The sequence below is a fragment of the Python bivittatus genome, unplaced genomic scaffold, assembly GCF_059951505.1.
Source record: "Python bivittatus isolate LINGU-HERP-01145 unplaced genomic scaffold, Pbiv_v1 ctg000410_np1212, whole genome shotgun sequence".
Lineage (NCBI taxonomy): Eukaryota > Metazoa > Chordata > Lepidosauria > Squamata > Pythonidae > Python > Python bivittatus.
In genome coordinates, this window is record NW_028277067.1 from 16,290,276 (window position 1) to 16,307,854 (window position 17,579).

At 40.7% G+C, this 17,579-nt stretch overlaps 3 protein-coding genes across 3 annotated transcripts; all 3 read left to right on the forward strand.

The window, feature by feature from the left end:
• Positions 1–177: 177 nt before the first annotated feature.
• On the forward strand, positions 178–1,176 carry LOC148215481 (olfactory receptor 6B1-like). The gene has a single exon (XM_088143300.1). It carries the CDS (start codon positions 178–180, stop codon positions 1,174–1,176), a length of 999 nt encoding a protein of 332 aa, XP_087999426.1.
• A 3,111-nt stretch (positions 1,177–4,287) lies between these two features.
• On the forward strand, positions 4,288–5,286 carry LOC148215482 (olfactory receptor 2G3-like). The gene has a single exon (XM_088143301.1). It carries the CDS (start codon positions 4,288–4,290, stop codon positions 5,284–5,286), a length of 999 nt encoding a protein of 332 aa, XP_087999427.1.
• Positions 5,287–16,398: 11,112 nt separating this feature from the next.
• LOC148215483 (olfactory receptor 11A1-like) lies at positions 16,399–17,361 on the forward strand. The gene has a single exon (XM_088143302.1). The coding sequence runs from the start codon at positions 16,399–16,401 to the stop codon at positions 17,359–17,361; it is 963 nt and encodes a 320-aa protein (XP_087999428.1).
• Positions 17,362–17,579: the final 218 nt, after the last annotated feature.

Consider the following 17,579-nt stretch of genomic DNA (forward strand, 5'->3'; position numbering starts at 1 on the left):
GTAAAATCCCAGCCACGTTGCTATTTGAATGAAATAATGGTGAATATCAGCTAACAACATTCTCAAAATATTATTAACAAATGTCAAGAAACTTTGAGGAACAGAGTATTACATAACCCTACCTTTGAATGTGCCTGCTTCTTGTTGTATATTCTAGATCTGATTGATATTTGATACATGGAAGAAATTCTGGATACAGAAAATCGAAACCAGACAAACATCAGAGAATTTATCCTTCTTGGTTTTGGGAATTCTCCTCAGCTGCAGCCTCTCCTTTTCTGCTTTTTCTTGGTGATTTATCTGATGACAATAACTGGAAACATCTTCATCTTTCTGCTAGTTGTGGCTGATCAGCAACTTCACACACCAATGTACTTCTTCCTGGCAAATTTGTCTTTCCTGGACGCTTGCTATAGCTGTATCTTGCTACCTAAAATGTTGGTCAACTTGCTGACTGGTAAAAGAACCATTACTGTGACTGGATGCCTAGTCCAATATCATTTTGTGTGCCTTTGTGGAACTACAGAAACATATATTTTGGCTGCAATGTCTTATGATCGCTATTTGGCAATTTGTAGACCCTTGCACTATGCTTCTATTATGAATAGGAAATTCTGTTTCCAGCTTATGGCTGGGGCATGGGTGAGTAGTTTCATAATTGATATCATTCTGGTGGGTTTTATCACTCAGTTATCCTTCTGTGGGCCTAATGTAATAGATGATTACTTTTGTGACTTTCGTCCACTGGAGAAATTGTCCTGTACTGACACAAGTCTCACTGAACTCATTGCTTTTTGTGAAGCTATTATTTTCATAATAGTTCCATTTCTGTTGACCATCACCTCTTACATTTGCATCATTGGCACTATCGTTAAAATCAAATCCACCACTGGAAGGCAAAAAGCCTTTTCAACCTGCTCGTCTCATCTCCTGGTGGTTTGCCTCTTTTATAGCATGTTAATTATTGTCTATGTGTTGCCAGATACTCCCTCCCTCAGACACCTGAATAAAATCTTCTCCATTTTCTATATAGTCATGACATCTTTGTTCAACCCCCTCATCTATACTTTGAGGAACAAAGAAGTTCACAAAGCCCTAAGACGACTTTTTAATAAAATGAGAATTCTTCGCATGAGTCATCTGAAATTTTCAATTTCTGTTCACTTTGTTAGGTAGCCAAAGTTTCATTATAAATCTTAAAATTTGATGTACGAGGCTGCTTACTTTAAAAGTTGCTTTAAACGTTTCATCTTTTGTTACCAGGATGTAGAAATTTGTCTGCAGTCTCTTATCCATTGCATATTATTTATTTCACTATTTTCAGCGTGTTTCCATAGTTCAACATACCTTAAAGGTGTTATATAATTCTAAGAAGAAATAATTCACTGGCTTGAATTTATTCACCACTAGATATCCCAAATTCAGAAATCTCTTCTAAATATTAGAGTTTTAATAAAGTAAATTTGAAACCATGGTTTTGTTCAATGTCATGGCAAATAGCCTTCCAACATTCCTTGTATGGATTTACTATTGTTTCCAATGTATCCTCATAATGTGTGTTAACCTGGGAGTTTTCCTTGAAAATACTTCCAATAGTCATGTTGTTGAACATTTTAATCTTCTACTTTACCAGCTTTATAAAAGAACCTATAATATAACATAAGCACACTGGTAATTCTTAATATTTAAAATGGGATGGAATTTAGTGGGAATGTAAAATGTGAAAAGAAATGTAAAAAGATCTTTTAATAAACATAATAATAAAAATTGTTCTGATAATAATGTTGTCTTCTAATTTCTTACTGATAATGGATGTTTATTACCAGTTTTCTTGAAACATCTTTTATTTGATACTTTCTCTAACCATAATTTCATCTTCTATTTTTAGGTCTTTGATTTTCTGGAGGCACTGTAGTGGGGAGTTGATTCACTTCCCTCTGTGAGATGTCTCAGCTTTTTTGTAAGTTCTTTGGCTATGTTGTAGAAGAAGATGAAATTATGGTTTCATTCGACATCACAGTGCTCTTTATGGTCATAAATCCAGAACTAGCAAAAGAATCCATGGCAGCAGTACTACACACACACTCAACCTGACCAAATACACAAAGATCAAAATACCCAGAATCATGGATCTCATCAACTTTAAACTAGACTTTAAAGGTACTAGCCACTGAATGTGGTAAGTACTTTAAAGGTACTTGCCAAGATGGCGACCAGGAACGAATGCCAATCACCATGCTAGACGTTGCTAGACTTTGAACAGGGTATGGGTATTATATACCCCATTTCTACCCCATTGGTTTACCTGAATGACCTGGCAGCTGCCCGATGGCAGATTATCAGCTCTGGGGGTGTCCCGGAGCCTCTCACCTGGCGGAGCTTGGCGGAGGCCGTTGTGGCTAGGCGGAGTCTGCAGTTGTGTTGGGCAGCATGGCATGGTGCAGCACAGCAGGCAGTGAACAGTGGGAGCCGGACTGCTTTTGGGGGTGCTTTGGAGCCCTAGGACCAGTGGCCTTGGCGTGCTTGTATGTAGTTCTTGCATGTCTATGGGACAAGCTGACTAATGAACAAGCCAATTTTTCAACATGTTAGCAGTAGAAAGTACAGACATCTATCGTTATCTGTGCATGAATGTGATTCCCTGGACTCTCAGAATTCATTGCCTGAAAAATATTTCAAATGAGTCAACCAATCTTCAGAATCAGTAAGCTCTAAACAACATAGGAATCCCAAGGAAGAAGAATTAACACGAGAATCTCCTTTTGGGTTTTACAATCAAATTGCATCAAAACTTTATCAGCAACAAATCTCCCAGGATTAATTAATTGTATATACACAGAAACACTTCTTTCATATAGAAGAAAAAGCTCCAGCTTGCCCAGAGGACAGATCCTCAGCAGTGATTTGGAGATGAATAATATTGGATCCTTGGAGAATTTTTTTTAAATATTAAAACATTAAAACATTAAAATACTGCGAGAAATCCCAATTTTAGACACAATCATATGTTGAGGAAGAATGATGCCCTCTTTCATGGCCTTCTTTTCCATTCAAAGATTGGATAGCTTTACAGTTGGTACTAAGCCATAATATGGATTCCTTTTATTTCAGCTTCATCTAGGAAGAGAGTTTTTCTGGTCTGTAAACCAAGGCACTGCGATTTCTTCAACAAGTTACCATACATTCATGCAATGTGCAAAGCCAACCCCAGGAAGACAAATTCAAAGGTTTGGACTCTTTTTTTCTTGGGCTGATTTTGTGAAAACACATGGTGGTGTCATTCAGGGAAGATAACCTCCTGGATGCTTGCTAAGGAACACTTTCTATCATTGATGGCTTTGTAATAAGATTTACTATGCAGTTTCATTGTCCTGGTTGATATCTCAGGCAGAAGCTGGTTCAGAAATGCCTCAAGAAAATGTTTCTTTTCTTTTCTTTTTTACACAGCAATAAATTGGCTTCTCCATTTTTCCCTATCCAAAGTTGGAATACTGCTTACAATAACTATGAGAAATTGTGAGTATACAATATAGATAAGCTTCAGAGATGTATTAGAAAAATTATTGTAAGATAGTTCTGTGAGTACTTATCAACTTTTTACTGAAATGTCCAGAAAATTATGTATTAGCCTCTGGTGACTGTAAAAGTGATTTAGATGACTTACTTGCTAGGGATTTAAATACTTCAGTATTGATACACTGTATAATTTGTGGGATATTAAACTGGGGACAGAAGAAGATTATTTCATTAGTACCATGTTTTCCTGATTTGATATAAAATGTAACTATGCTGAACTCTATTCTTATTTTTTAAGTAAGTATAATAACAATATGTTCAATGTTCCATACTGGAACACATTACTTTGTGTAATGCCATAGGAATGTCATTATTAAGTCCAGTATCCCTTCCCTCAGGTCCTTCCTTGGTCAATAATTTTATTTTTTTGTTGATTCCAAGACCAATTTATTACAAAATGTAGAATGGATTATGGTGTGAACAAAGACAAGCAGATGAACAACCATAGTCATATTGTATGTATACACATTCAACATAAGTTCAGCATATATCAGTAGTAATTTCACATTGTTTTCAAGGAAAGTTTTGCTACTTTTAGCCATAAAATCCCAGCCATCCTGCTATCTAAGTGGAATAATGGTGAATAAAAGCTACCAATATTCTCAGGATATTGTTAAGTTTTCAAGAAATAAATCAGAAAAAAATTTCATAGGCTTCCTTGAACATGCCTGCTTCTTGGTACATATTGTAGATACGAATGATATTTGATGAATGGAAGAAATTCTGGATGCAGAAAATGGAAACCAGACGAGCATCAGAGAATTTATCCTTCTGGGTTTTGGAAATCTTCCTAACCTGAAACCTCTCCTTTTTGGGTTCCTTTTGGTGGCCTATCTGATGACAACAACTGGAAACTTTCTCATCTTTCTGCTAGTTGTGGCTGATCAACACCTTCACACCCCAATGTACTTCTTCCTGGCAAATTTATCTTTCTTGGACACTTGCTATAGCTTTGTCTTGCTGCCTGAAATGTTGGCCAACTTGCTGGCTAGAGAGAAAACTATTACTGTGATTGGATGCCTAGCCCAGTTTCATTTTGTTAGCATTTGTGGAACTACAGAAACATATATTTTGACTGCAATGTCTTATGACCGCTATTTGGCAATTTGTAGACCCTTGTACTATGCTTCTATTATGAATAGGAAATTCTGTTTCCAGCTTATGGTAGGGACATGGGTAAGCAGTTTAACATTAAATGTCATTTTTGTAGCTGTTATGACTCAATTATCTTTTTGTGGGCCTAATGTCATAGACCATTTCTTTTGTGACTTTCGCCCACTGAAGAGACTGTCCTGTACTGACCCCAGTGTCCCTGAACTCTTCTCTTTTTGCCTAGCTATTACTTTTATAATTGTTCCATTTCTTCTGAGCCTAATCTCTTATATTTGGATCATTGGCATCATCATCAAAATCAAATCTACCATTGGAAGGCAAAAAGCCTTTTCAACCTGCTCCTCTCATCTCATGGTGGTTTGCCTTTTTTATGGCACATTATTCATTTCCTACACATTGCCAGACATCCCTTCACTGAGGCAATTGAGTAAAATCTTCTCCATTTTCTATACAGTCATGACACCTTTGGCCAACCCTCTTATCTATACTTTGAGAAACAAGGAAGTTCACAAAGCCCTAAGACGACTTTTTAATAAAGTGATAATTTTTGACAGGAGTCATCTGAAATTGACAATTTCTTTTCACTTCATTAGGTAGAATATGAAAATTTGGTGTCATAAATAGGCTGCTATTCTGTTTAGCAGTATTGGCTGAAGTTCGGAATGGGATCATGGCAGGCACAAGAGTTAAGAGCTTTGTTTTATGCCAAAGTCCCAATCTGATTGATTCCTCCTCTTCTCTCTGTATTTTATTGGTGGTTCTGCCCCATTCTTGTTGCATTTTCACCTCTATGAAGTATTTCTTTTTGTACAGACACTTGATTTGAAAAGTTGTTTATACTCATAATCTTCCTTTATTACCAGGATATAGAAATGTCTCTGCTTTCACTCATTTATTATATAATATTTATATCTGCTGGTTTCAATGAGCTAGTAGTTGAATGTAATAGTTGAAAATGAATCAGTAAAAATGTGTTTGATAATTTTCCAAAACATAGAGACTTTGTTTTTACATTCTCTCCCATTGACATGTTTTGTTATGATTAAATATTTATTTATTTAGTTTTATTGTTGTATTGTATCTGCTTGAAACCGTTCTGGATGTAATTGTGGCATACCATTCATGATTAAAAATCTGTTCCTTCCTTAGCATTGTAAGAAGGGAATAATGTTGGGAACTCACAAAAGTGTTGCTCGAGAAGAGAGAAAAAGTCACATTCAAATGGCTATGGAAGGATTGGGGAGTGTAAACAAAGTGAAATGGAAATCCCATACTCATAGAAGGAGACACCTTTTCCATCCAGTGGCCTCTAATATACCTATACAATCCTACACTTATTCCCATGACTAAGGAGACAGACACATTTAGCAGGAGATGCAGGAGGGTTAAATTAGGCAACTCTCGGTTTTAACCATATTTCTTCACATTGGCCTTCAAAAATGAGAAAGATTAGTGATAAATAAACAGGATATACCCAAAAATCAGGATATACCAAGAAATATTCATTACTTCAACCAAGATTAAAATTCACACCATCAACAGTAAGGAAAGATCTCAAACATCATAGTGCCATGAACTTTATGAACCAGAAACCACCTTTCAAAAAGGCTTGAATTTTCTCACCATTTTGATATCAACTTTCGGGGATCTGTCCTAAATTATATAGTTTCCTTAAAATAAACTTGAAACCTTTGAGAAAGGGAGTGGTTTTGTAATAAAAGCTTAACACAAAACACCGAGAGTCTCTAGTGGACTTCAGGGGCATTGCTTCACAAATTTCTGGCTGGGCGCCCACGAACAGTTGGAAGTGCTGCTACTGTACCAACCTCCCTGCTGCATGGCAGCCTGCCTGCCTGAGCTGCTGGAGGCTGTCTTGGGGCTGGCAGTGGAGTTCCCCAGGCTTATGGTTCTGGGGGACTTCAACCTGCCATCCCTGGGACAGTCCTCGGAGGCAGCTCGGGAGTTCATGACTACCATGGCAGCCATAGGCCTGTCTCAAATTGTGCGGGACCCAACCCGAGATAGTGGCCACATGCTGGATTTAATTTTCTTGTCTGAGCAATGGCAAAGTGATCTGAGGGGAGATGTACAGCTTTCCCCGCTGTCACGGTCAGATCACGTCCTGGTGACCCTGAGTTTCTCTTATGCCACCCCCCTCCGCAGGGAGGCAGGACCCATGCGATTGGTCTGCCCCCGGCGCCTGATGGACCCATCAGGGTTTCAGAGGGAGCTGGGGGATATTCCCGTGGACCTGCTGCACGGTCCAGCGGAGGCCCTGGCTGCTGCCTGGAATAGAGAAGCAGCTGGGGCCTTGGACAGGATTGCGCCTTTGCAGCTTCTCTTGCCACGTCGGCCCCGACACTCCCCTTGGTTTACAGAGGAGTTGAGGGTACTGAAGAGGGGTAAGAGACATCTAGAGCGCCGTTGGAGGAAGACACAGACTGAATCTGACTGAACACATGTTAGAGCTGCTATTAAGGCCTACATTGTGGCGATAAGGGCAGCAAAGCATCAATACTTCTCTGCCCTTATTGCGTCTGCAGAGTGCCGCCCGGCAGTCCTGTTTGGGATCACTAGGTCCCTCCTTGGTAAGGGGGAAGCAGTGGTTCATTTGCAGGGCTGCACAGAGGAATTTGCAGAGCACCTGCAGGATAAAATCGCTCGGATTCATTCCAAGTTGGACTCCAAGCATGGTGCAGGGTCTGGGGAGATATCAGGGGATCGTTCTTGCCTAGTTATCTGGGAACGGTTTGATCCTGTGGTTCCTGAGGAAGTGTACAGGATCCTCCAGACTGTGAAGGCCATCACTTGTCAGCTGGACCCATGCCCCTCCTGGCTGGTGAAAGCAGCTCGGGAGGTGACATGTGGTTGGATCCAGGCGATGGTTAATGCATCCTTGCAGGAGGGAGTGTTTCCAGCACCCTTTAAAGAGGCATTGGTGCACTCCCTCCTCAAGAAGCCCTCCCTGGATCCTACTGTACTGGACAACTTTTGTCCAGTCTCCCACCTCCCCTTCTTGGTTGAGAAAGTGGTGGCTTCGCAGCTCCAAAGGGTCCTGGAGGAAATGGATTATCTGGACCCTTATCAGCCAGGTTTCAGGCCCGGCTATGGAACGGAAACAGCATTGGTCGCACTTACGGATGATTTCTGGTGGGAGAGGAATGTTGGTAGTGCAACCATCCTTGCTCTCCTTGATCTCTCAGCGGCGTTCGATACCATCGACCACGGTATCCTATTGGGACGGCTCAGGGATATGGGGGTGGGCGGCACAGTTTTGTGCTGGTTCACCTCCTTTCTCCAGGGCCGATCCCAATCGGTGGTGATAGGGAGCGAGAGGTCCCATCCTCGGCCCCTCCTTTGTGGGGTGCCACAGGGTTCGGTTCTCTCTCTGCTCCTTTTCAACATCTATATGAAACCACTGGGTGAGATCATCCACCATCATGGGATGAAGTATCATCAATATACTGATGATACTCAGCTATATATCTCCATCCCTGGTGAGGTAAGTGATGCCGTGACCACCCTCTCGCAGTGCCTGGAGGCTGTGAGGGTCTGGATGGGGAACAACAGGCTCCAGCTGAACCCTGGCAAGATGGAGTGGCTGTGGGTTAATGGCTCCTCTGTATCCGGGACGTTGTCATTGTTGGTCCTGGATGGGGTAGCACTGCCCCAGACAGACCCAGTGCATAATTTGGGGGTCCTCCTGGACTCATGGCTCATGCTTGAAGAGCAGGTGGCAGCCATGGCCAGGAGGGCTTTTGCACAGCTTCGGGTTGTGCACCAGTTACGCCCTTTCCTGGATCGGGGTGCCCTGCGAACAGTCACTCATGCCCTTGTTATCTCCCAGATAGACTACTGCAATGCACTCTACATGGGGCTACCCTTGAAGAGTATCCGGAAGCTTCAGCTGGTCCAGAATGCAGCCGCGTGAGCAATTTTTTGGGCTCGAAGAAGGACCCATATAACACCTCTGCTCCGTGAGCTGCATTGGGTACCGGTTTGCTTCCAGGTCCAATTCAAGGTGTTGGTTATCATCTTTAAAGTCCTACATGGCATGGGGCCAGGTTACCTGAAGGACCGCCTCGCCCCCACGATTTCAACCCGTCCCACCCGATCTCACAGAGAGGGCATGCTCCGGATCCCCGTAGTAAAAGAACTTCGATTAGCGGGGTCCAGAAGGCGGGCCTTCTCTGCTCTAGCCCCCGGCCTTTGGAACATCTCGCCCTCGGAGGTGAGACAGGCCCCCTCACTCCAGGCCTTTCAGAGGGATTTGAAGACCTGGCTCTGCCATCTGGCCTGGGGTGGGGAGGGAGGATATCAGAAATGGGGTTGGCTGGCCCCTTAGTGGCCTGGTGTGGCCCCTATCGGCCTCTTGGATTTTTTAGCCTTTTTATCTTTGTAATGTCTGGTTTTTATAACTTTTAATTATGTATTTTTGATTTTAGTTGTTGTAAGCCGCCCAGAGTCCCCCATTGTGGGGAGATGGGTGGGGACAAGTCTATTAAATAAATAAAATAAAATAAATAAAATATTCTAATTAACAAATGCCTTTGGGGATTAATGGCATTTCTTGATAAGAAAAAGTAAAAATAATGGGGCTAGTTGCTTTACTTAGAGAAGTAAAGACTAAGGAAAAACAACTTTGATTCCCTCTTTTTAGTGTGAATAATCAAAGTACAATTGTTTAGACATTTTTCCCCTTTATTTCATCTCCCCACCCCTAACTAATATGGAACTTAATTCAATTGATTATAAACCATCATGTCTGTTTCGACTCTTGGTGACAGAAGACACCACCTGCAGAGTGACTGCATGAGCCATACCATTCAACCATAGACCTCAGCATATTGCCAGCTACTTCTTCTGACAATAAACAAGGAGGCTGTATCTGGTTATTGACATGGAATATAGCCAGATGGAATGTCAGATGGAGATGGTTGAGTTCCTCTCGAAGTTCAACATTATTGCACTCCGAGAGACATGTTTGACCACTGGTGATAAAGAAGCTTATTGACCAGGCTCTAGGTCCTGGTCTACACCAGCATGGAAATTCAAGAAAAAAGGGCAGGCCTCAGAAGGATTGTGTGTGCTAAGGCAAGGCTGGGCTGGCAGGGGCAGGAAGTGGTCCTCAGAGAAGACCCTTCTATCTTCCAGTTATCCAATTTAAATATAAATCATCTGAAGTTGTGCTGCTGAATGTATACCTACCCCCATTTTCCTGCTTCTCCCCCGATGTCTGGGTGCAGTTAGAAAATACTGGGGGACTTCAACACTCGGGTGAGTGCTTCTTTGTATGATTATGTCAAGTTGGGCACCATACCTGAGGAATATTTATCAAATGACTCACCTGGCACTCCACAGACTCTAAAAGGAACATGGCAGACTCCAGACTGATCTTCTTGACATATACATGCAATGTTCAAATCCTGGGAGGTAAAGACAGTCACTTCATATATCCCTTCACTTTCCACATTAGGAATGCTAGTAGTGTTCTTGATTAGAAATGTGTCTCAGCAGACAAAACTGAGTTATTCTAAGACTTTCAAATCTACGTGAGTGAAGACAGTGATCACCAACCAATCACAGTCAACTTTTATGGTCATTCCAATTTAAGACTACCCATAACACATAGTAAGATACTACTGGCTAACCTTGAAGTGAGGAAAGCCAGGAGACTCTGATAGTCTAAGGTGCACACCAAGGCAATTTTTACTTTTATGAACTCTGAGAGGGCCCAATCCTGGATTAAAGTGGTTGTCACATCTACCCAAGACCCAAATGGAATTTTCACCAGGTATGCTAAATCTGTGTTCTATGTTAAAAAAACTTTTTAATAGATAAATTGCCAGCTAGGAACCAACAGTCCACCACATCTAACTGGTTTGACCTTGACTGCTCTCCTTCATGAAAGATTCTAACAGCAGCCATGCATTTGGTTCAAAGAAACCCTGCACCAAGCAATCACACTAAGATGCTAAAGCTTAGATGTAACTACAAGAAGCAGCCACCAAGAAGTCCCAACACACAGCTAGAGTTTGGTCTGAGCTAGAAAAGTCAGTGAAAGGGTCAAACTCAGTCATATTTTGGAACATGATATCTGGTATGCTGAAAGAGCATAACCTTCTACTTGATATCCCCATCTCAACTTCAGTTTGGGAGAATTTTAATACTAATTTATTTGCCAGCTCCAACCAGGTTCACCCAGAAAAGAGGACTACTGAGTTTCTGACCCTTGATAACCTCCCTCCTTGGCCACCAGTGTTGGTGGCAGAAATTAAACATATGATTAAGTCACTGAAACTCAATAAGGCACCTGGTGAAGACTTCCTACCCCCCAGAACTTTTCAGGACACACATTGACAGGTGGGTTCCATTGCTGGTAGAGCTCTTTACTTAAATAGACAACAGTGACTCTATTCCAGTAGGATGGGAACTCTCTGTTATAGTTCTCATACACAAAAAAAGAGACAAGGAAGATCCTAATTTTTTTTTTTTTCTGCGCTCAGTCGTTCCCGACTCTGCAGTGACTGCTTGGACGAGTCCTTGCAGTTTTCAAGGCAAGTGTTTCAGAATTGGTTTGCCAGAGCCTCCTTCCTAGAGCAGAGCCCAGCTGGTGAGCGCAGGAGGCGGAGTTTCCGTTGCTTTGCGCCCTTTTCGGGTGAGCACGGTTTCGCGCTTACCAGCAACTGCTCCTGACTCCTTTTTGCAAGGCGCCACCAGCATTTTTCCTCCCACCGGAGTGAGAGTACCCATTTATCTACTCACGTGAGTTTTCGAACTGTTGGGTTGACAGGAACTGGGGAGGAAACAGGAGCTCACCCTGTTAACGTGAAGGCTGGACTCGAACCGCTGAAGCGTCGACCATTTCTGGCCGGCAACTTTCAGCGTCAACTGTAAGTCTTATTGATATAACAGCTAAGAAGGCTCTGAACCTGTCTGCTTCTTCGTATATATTCTAGATCTGACTGACATTTGATGAATGGAAGAAATTTTGGATGTAAAAAAAGAAAATCAGACAAGGATTAGAGCATTTATCCTTCAGGGTTTTGGAAATCTCCATGAGCTGCAGCTTCTCCCTTTCGGGTTCTTGGTGATTTACCTGATGACAATAACTGGAAACCTTCTCATCTCCGTGCTTGTGGCTGATCAGCTCCTTCATACACCAATGTACTTTTTCATGGAAAATTTGTCTTTTTTTTTTTCTTGCTGCCTAAAATGTTGGCCAGCTTGCTGAGTGTTGAGAAAACAATTACTGTGAGTGGATGCTTAGCCCAGTGTCATTTTTTCTGCCTTTGTGCAGGTACAGAAGCATATATTTTGGCTGCAATGTCTTATGACACTATTTGGCACTATTCGGTAGACCTCTGTTCTGTCCTTCTATTATGAATAAGAAATTGTGTTTCCAGCTTGTAGCTGGTACCTGGATAAGTTGTTTGATATTTAATGCTGTTCTGGTGGCTCTCATGGCTCAGTTATCCTTCTGTGGGCCAAATGTCACAGACCATTACTTTTATGACTTATATCCACTGGCAAAAAAATCTTGTAGTGACACAAGTCTCTTTGAACTCTGCTTTTTGCATGGCCATCATTTTCAAAACTCCTCCATTTCTGTTGACCCTCACCTCTTATATTTGTATCACTGCCACCATCACCAAAATCAAATCCACAATTGGAAGGCAAAAAGCCTTCTCAACCTGCTGCTCTCATTTCTTGGTTGTTTGGCTCTTTTATGGCACATTAATCATTGTCAGACACCCCCTCCCTAAGACACCTCAACAAGATCTCTGTTTTCTATAGCACTGTAACTCCTTTGCTCAACCCCCTTATCTATACTTTAAGAAACAAAGAGGTTCACAGAGCACTTAGATGACTTCTGAGAAAAGGACAATTTGGGGTATGAGACACCTGAAATTGTCAATTTCTTTTCAGTTCATTAGGTAGTCATATTTTGAATGTCAGTGTAGAACTCTGGTATTAATAATAGTTAATTTGTTTAGTGGTATCGCCTGAGGATTCAGAGTGACATCATAATCAATACAAGGTTTAATAGCTTTTCTTCATGCCAAAGTCCATATCCTACTGAGCCTTCCTCTTCTCTGTATTTCTGAGCTCATTCTGCCTTTCTTTGTTGGGTTTCAGTTGTGTTTTCTTTTAGCATAGATGCTTGATGTGAAAAGCTGTTCATACTTTTCATCTTCCTTTGCTATTAGGATGTAGACATTTCTCTGTAATCTATCATCTCAAGTATAATCTTTGCATGTTGTTATTTCGATGTGTTTGACTTGCTCTGGATTTTTCATGTAATCCTAAAATAAATGATTCACTAAAATTATTTTGAATAAGTCTTGGAGGCTGACATTCACTACTACGTCAACTGACCATTATCAATCTCTAACAAGCTATAAGTATCACAGAGCATTTGCCCAGGTACAGAGAGAGAGTCTCCCCATCTTTTTCTCTCCCATACCTTTGCTGAATACCGACATGCCATTAGCAGCCTAGCTGACTGCACGTTTTTTTGCTTTGCCCCATGCTAATAACATGGGAATTGGAGATGGGTTCATGCTTCTAATTTAACAGGGGAAATGGTTTTGGAGGTTTCTGTTTGACCACTTCCATCAGTGATGGAATGGACTTATGAAGGCCATGCTCAGGGAGATAAGTGTGTTCTTAGCCCCCAACAGGAGCGTGGGAAGTTCAAGAAGATGAGGCTGGCACCTCCCTAAGGAATTCACGGTGTTGTGGCTGGCTGGCTTGGGAACTTGGGTTCAGTCTGGTGAGATTTCTGTCTTGAGGTGGAAGCTAATAAACGCAACAGAACTGTATTTGCACTGTCTCTTGGAGTTCTTTGGGCTGAACCTGACATCAATCTCACCAGACTCAAATACTACCTTCAAGAAGAGGGAGTGAATACTGAAATACCATTCCGTGGCCATTAGCAGCCTAGCTGACTGCATGTTTCTTTGCTTTGCCTCATGCTAAGTTCATGCTTCTAATTTAATAGGGAAAAAGGTTTTGGAGGCTTCTCTATGACTACTTCTATCTGAGTGATAGCCCTTCAAGGTAGATCAGACTAGGAATTCAATGTCATGTAGGTCAGTACTACTTTTACTGTAAAGCTATAATAAGAGAATCTTGCAAGTCTGGATGCATTCTCACTTTAATTTGGTGAGAACTAGGGAAGGACTTGTCTGAGATGTTTACTCACATTACTTTTCTGCCCCAGACTCAGGCCACTTTTATCTGACTCTTACCTTGGTAGCGGTTCTTTCTCCTGTCCTTCAAGGCCTTTCCTCCTTTCCTCTACATTGAAATGTGTTGAGACATAGGTCCTGCTATCTCTTCCTGATTCAATATGACCAAGGCTGATATTTCTCACCTGAAGAAGAGTGACTGACCACTGTGCCCTGAGGCTGCCTGCCAGAAATATTACTGAGGGCCATTGTGACATAACTCTGAGGCTGCCTACCTCAACAGGAGAAACTGGCCATTGTGTTCTGATGCTGCCAGCCTTACAGGGGAGTGATGGTGGTGGTGGTGGGGAGCACACTGTCAATTTATGGCTCATGTTTCTTGGTTTCAGGTGAAAAACTGTTCACTATTTTATTGTGATATTGCCTGCCTAAAACAGAAACAATTTATCTTGATTAAGATCTCAGGCTTTCATAATAGAAAGCAGAATATTTCTCTCCTATTACGTAAAATATAAGTTTCCTTGGAGTTAAAATTCATCCATGTAGAACTGTCGGGATGATTCTTGTATTGTTTCACATTTTACAATATACGTTCAACTACTTCAGGTAGAGATTGAAATGTGTGACCAATGAAATAAAGTAATGATAATAACAATGGCAGGAACCTGATTTCAAGTAATACTAAGCAAATTGTGGAGAGTGAATATTACGGAGTGAAAGAAATCCAAACTGTATCAGCAGGCAATAGAATCACTATGCATGAATGTGCTCCTACACTCTCAAGATACCATTCCTGAGAAAGATTTCAGTTGAATCAATTAGTCTTCCAAACTAATAAGCACTGAAGAAGACAGAGATCCTTAGGTGAAATAATTAATATAGGAATCTTCTTTGGAGTTAAGAGATGGATTACATCATTCAAACTCCTAATTAAACCTGAAGATGAACAATTAATCCCCCCTAGATCACTTATTTGAAGAGTACAGGGATAGTATTTTAAGGCTCTTATTTTTATAGTAGGGCTCACCACACAGGCCATATACTACTATTTTTATAAATAGTGGTATAAAGAGCACATCATTTCCTGGAGGTTCTCTCAAAATTCTGACTGCTGGGAAATCTATGAATATGAGGCTAACCTGCTGCAAGTAAGTTCTACCCTTAGATACTGCTATATTTGGGGAGACTTGTTTTAACTTTATCATATGATGGATACGATGGGCTCACATAACTCAATCTATATTTAGAGTTTTACTCTGCTTCAAGGATGATTTGTTCAGCTACATTTCCCTTACCACTTCTTTGAAAAATGATAGGATTTGGTCATATTGTAATCAATTTACACTTCAAATGTTAGATTTCCAGCTTTTCTTCCTGTTGGGAGAAATAACGTTTAAATTACCCCTATTAGCATAAGAATTTTAAAATTTACGTCAGTTTTCCCATTTCTACCTGTTAATTTGTAGTGGGAAATTCAGTGGGAAATACCAGTGTTTTATAAACGAATAACTTTGGATGCCAAATGCACCACATTCCAGTGTAAACTCTAAGAAGGGATTATGCATAATTTCTTCCAGCCAGTATAACACAGTTTTCTTACTGAACAAGATTACATGCAGATCTTGGATACATAGATGGGATTCTTCAACATCTATCCATATTTTAAATGTATATCTCAGTATAATAGAAAAATTATTAAGTATTCTATTGTGTTAGAGAATCCCCATACCCCTTTGAAGATTTTAAGGTATAGTAATTTTCTAATTATGTGTGGCCTTTTTAAACTGACAGAGGGAACAAAGTTATAGTTTCCTTTACAGTAAGTGGGAGAGAATGAGTATAGTACTGCTAGTGCACTAGAATTGCTAAGAGATTCATTGTCAGCAGCAGTGATTTCTTATGGTGAAGATCAGAAATGATCCACCAATGAAGCTGACATTCTCAAACTGGTATTAAGAAAATACATGGGTTATACTCCCACCCATTAACCACAGTGACTGCAATCTTTGGTATATGTCCTTTTCATAAAATCCAGGATCATTCTTCTTCTGGTTACTTCTTTGATTAATCACTGTATATTGGTTCTAATACTAACTTCATTGCCTGAGTTGATATACAATTTTATATTTAACGAAGTGGAAGTATGGGGTGTGGGGAAGTATGTAGAGAAGCATAGAGCATGATAATCTTAAAAATGTTATTTTGCATCCTTATGAATATCACCATTGACATTGACAATTACCCCAGAGTTTTGCTATGTTTTGTTTTTGGGATTGTGGGCTGTGTTGAAAATTATTTCTTGTATTTGCCAATTTTTCAGGTCTTCCAATACAGAAAAAGATGGGTGAATACTGGAGCACAGGGTGCTTCCTGATGTCAGTCATAACTCTGATTTCATTCATCAGCTAAGAAGAAGAACCTGATAGGGACGTGGAGAGCTCTATGGCTGATTGTGGATGACGTCCTTTATTTCACCCAAGCTACAAGCTGAATGAGATGCAGTGAGCTAAACATAATGCTGGATGCAGAGACAGGAAACCAGTCAGGTATCACAGAATTCATCCTCTTGGGTTTGGGGAATGCTACGGAGCTGCAGCCTCTGCTTTTTTTGCTTTTCCTGGTAATTTATCTTGCAACAGTAACTGGAAACCTCCTTATCATTATGCTAGTTGTAGCTGACCCACACCTTCACACCCCCATGTACTTCTTCCTTGGGAATTTGTCCTGCCTGGAGACCTGCTATACCTCAAGTATCTTGCCAAAAATGTTGATGAATTGGTTAACTGGAGACAGAACTATTACTGTGAGTCAGTGTCTAGCCCAATACTATTTCTTTGGCTCTTTTGCAGCTGTAGAAACTTGTCTCCTTGCAGCAATGTCTTATGATCGCTATCTGGCCATATGCAGACCTTTTCTTTATACTTCCATTATGAGTAAGAAACTGTGTTTCCAGCTTATGGCTGGAGCATGGCTGAATGGGCTAATAGCTAATGGCACCATAGTACTCTTGATCACTCAGCAAACCTTTTGTGGACCGAATGTCATTGACCATTACTTTTGTGACTTCATTCCACTGAAAAAGCTCTCCTGTAGTGACACAAGCTCACTCAAACTTGTTAGTATCTTCACATCCATCACTGATATTGCCATACCATTTATTCTAACATTCACGTCTTATATATTAATCATCATTGCCATCATAAAAATCAAATCCAGCATTGGAAGGAGAAAAGCTTTTTCAAACTGTTCCTCTCATCTCATGGTGGTTTGTCTTTTTTATGGCACATTAATCATTGTCTACATGTTTCCAGACACCCCCACTCTGAGGCACTTTAACAAAATTTTATCCATGTTTTATACAGTCTTGACTCCTTTAGCCAATCCCATCATCTACACTTTAAGAAATAAAGATGTTCACAAAGCCTTAAGACAGCTTCATAATAAATTGATAACTTTTGGAAGAAGTTATTTGAAGTGATTCTTTTCATCTAAGTAGATAAAGGGAGTGTCGAAACAGTTCCTTTTTTGCACTCAGAGCTACTAATTCATGTATGACTTTTTGCCCTCTTCCTTGGGGATTGCAGGGCTGCGATTGGTGATGTAGTAACAGTACTTGATTGATGGAGGTGATGTATACAGTTTGTTTTGTATGTTTTCATTACTCTTTTTAACGTTTAGAAAACAATATAACACCAT

What these genes read in the sequence shown, in the direction of transcription:
- LOC148215482 (XM_088143301.1), top strand. Translation starts at nt 4,288, where the DNA reads ATGGAAGAAATTCTGGATGCAGAAAATGGAAACCAGACGAGCATCAGA.
- LOC148215481 (XM_088143300.1), top strand. Translation starts at nt 178, where the DNA reads ATGGAAGAAATTCTGGATACAGAAAATCGAAACCAGACAAACATCAGA.
- LOC148215483 (XM_088143302.1), top strand. Translation starts at nt 16,399, where the DNA reads ATGCTGGATGCAGAGACAGGAAACCAGTCAGGTATCACAGAATTCATC.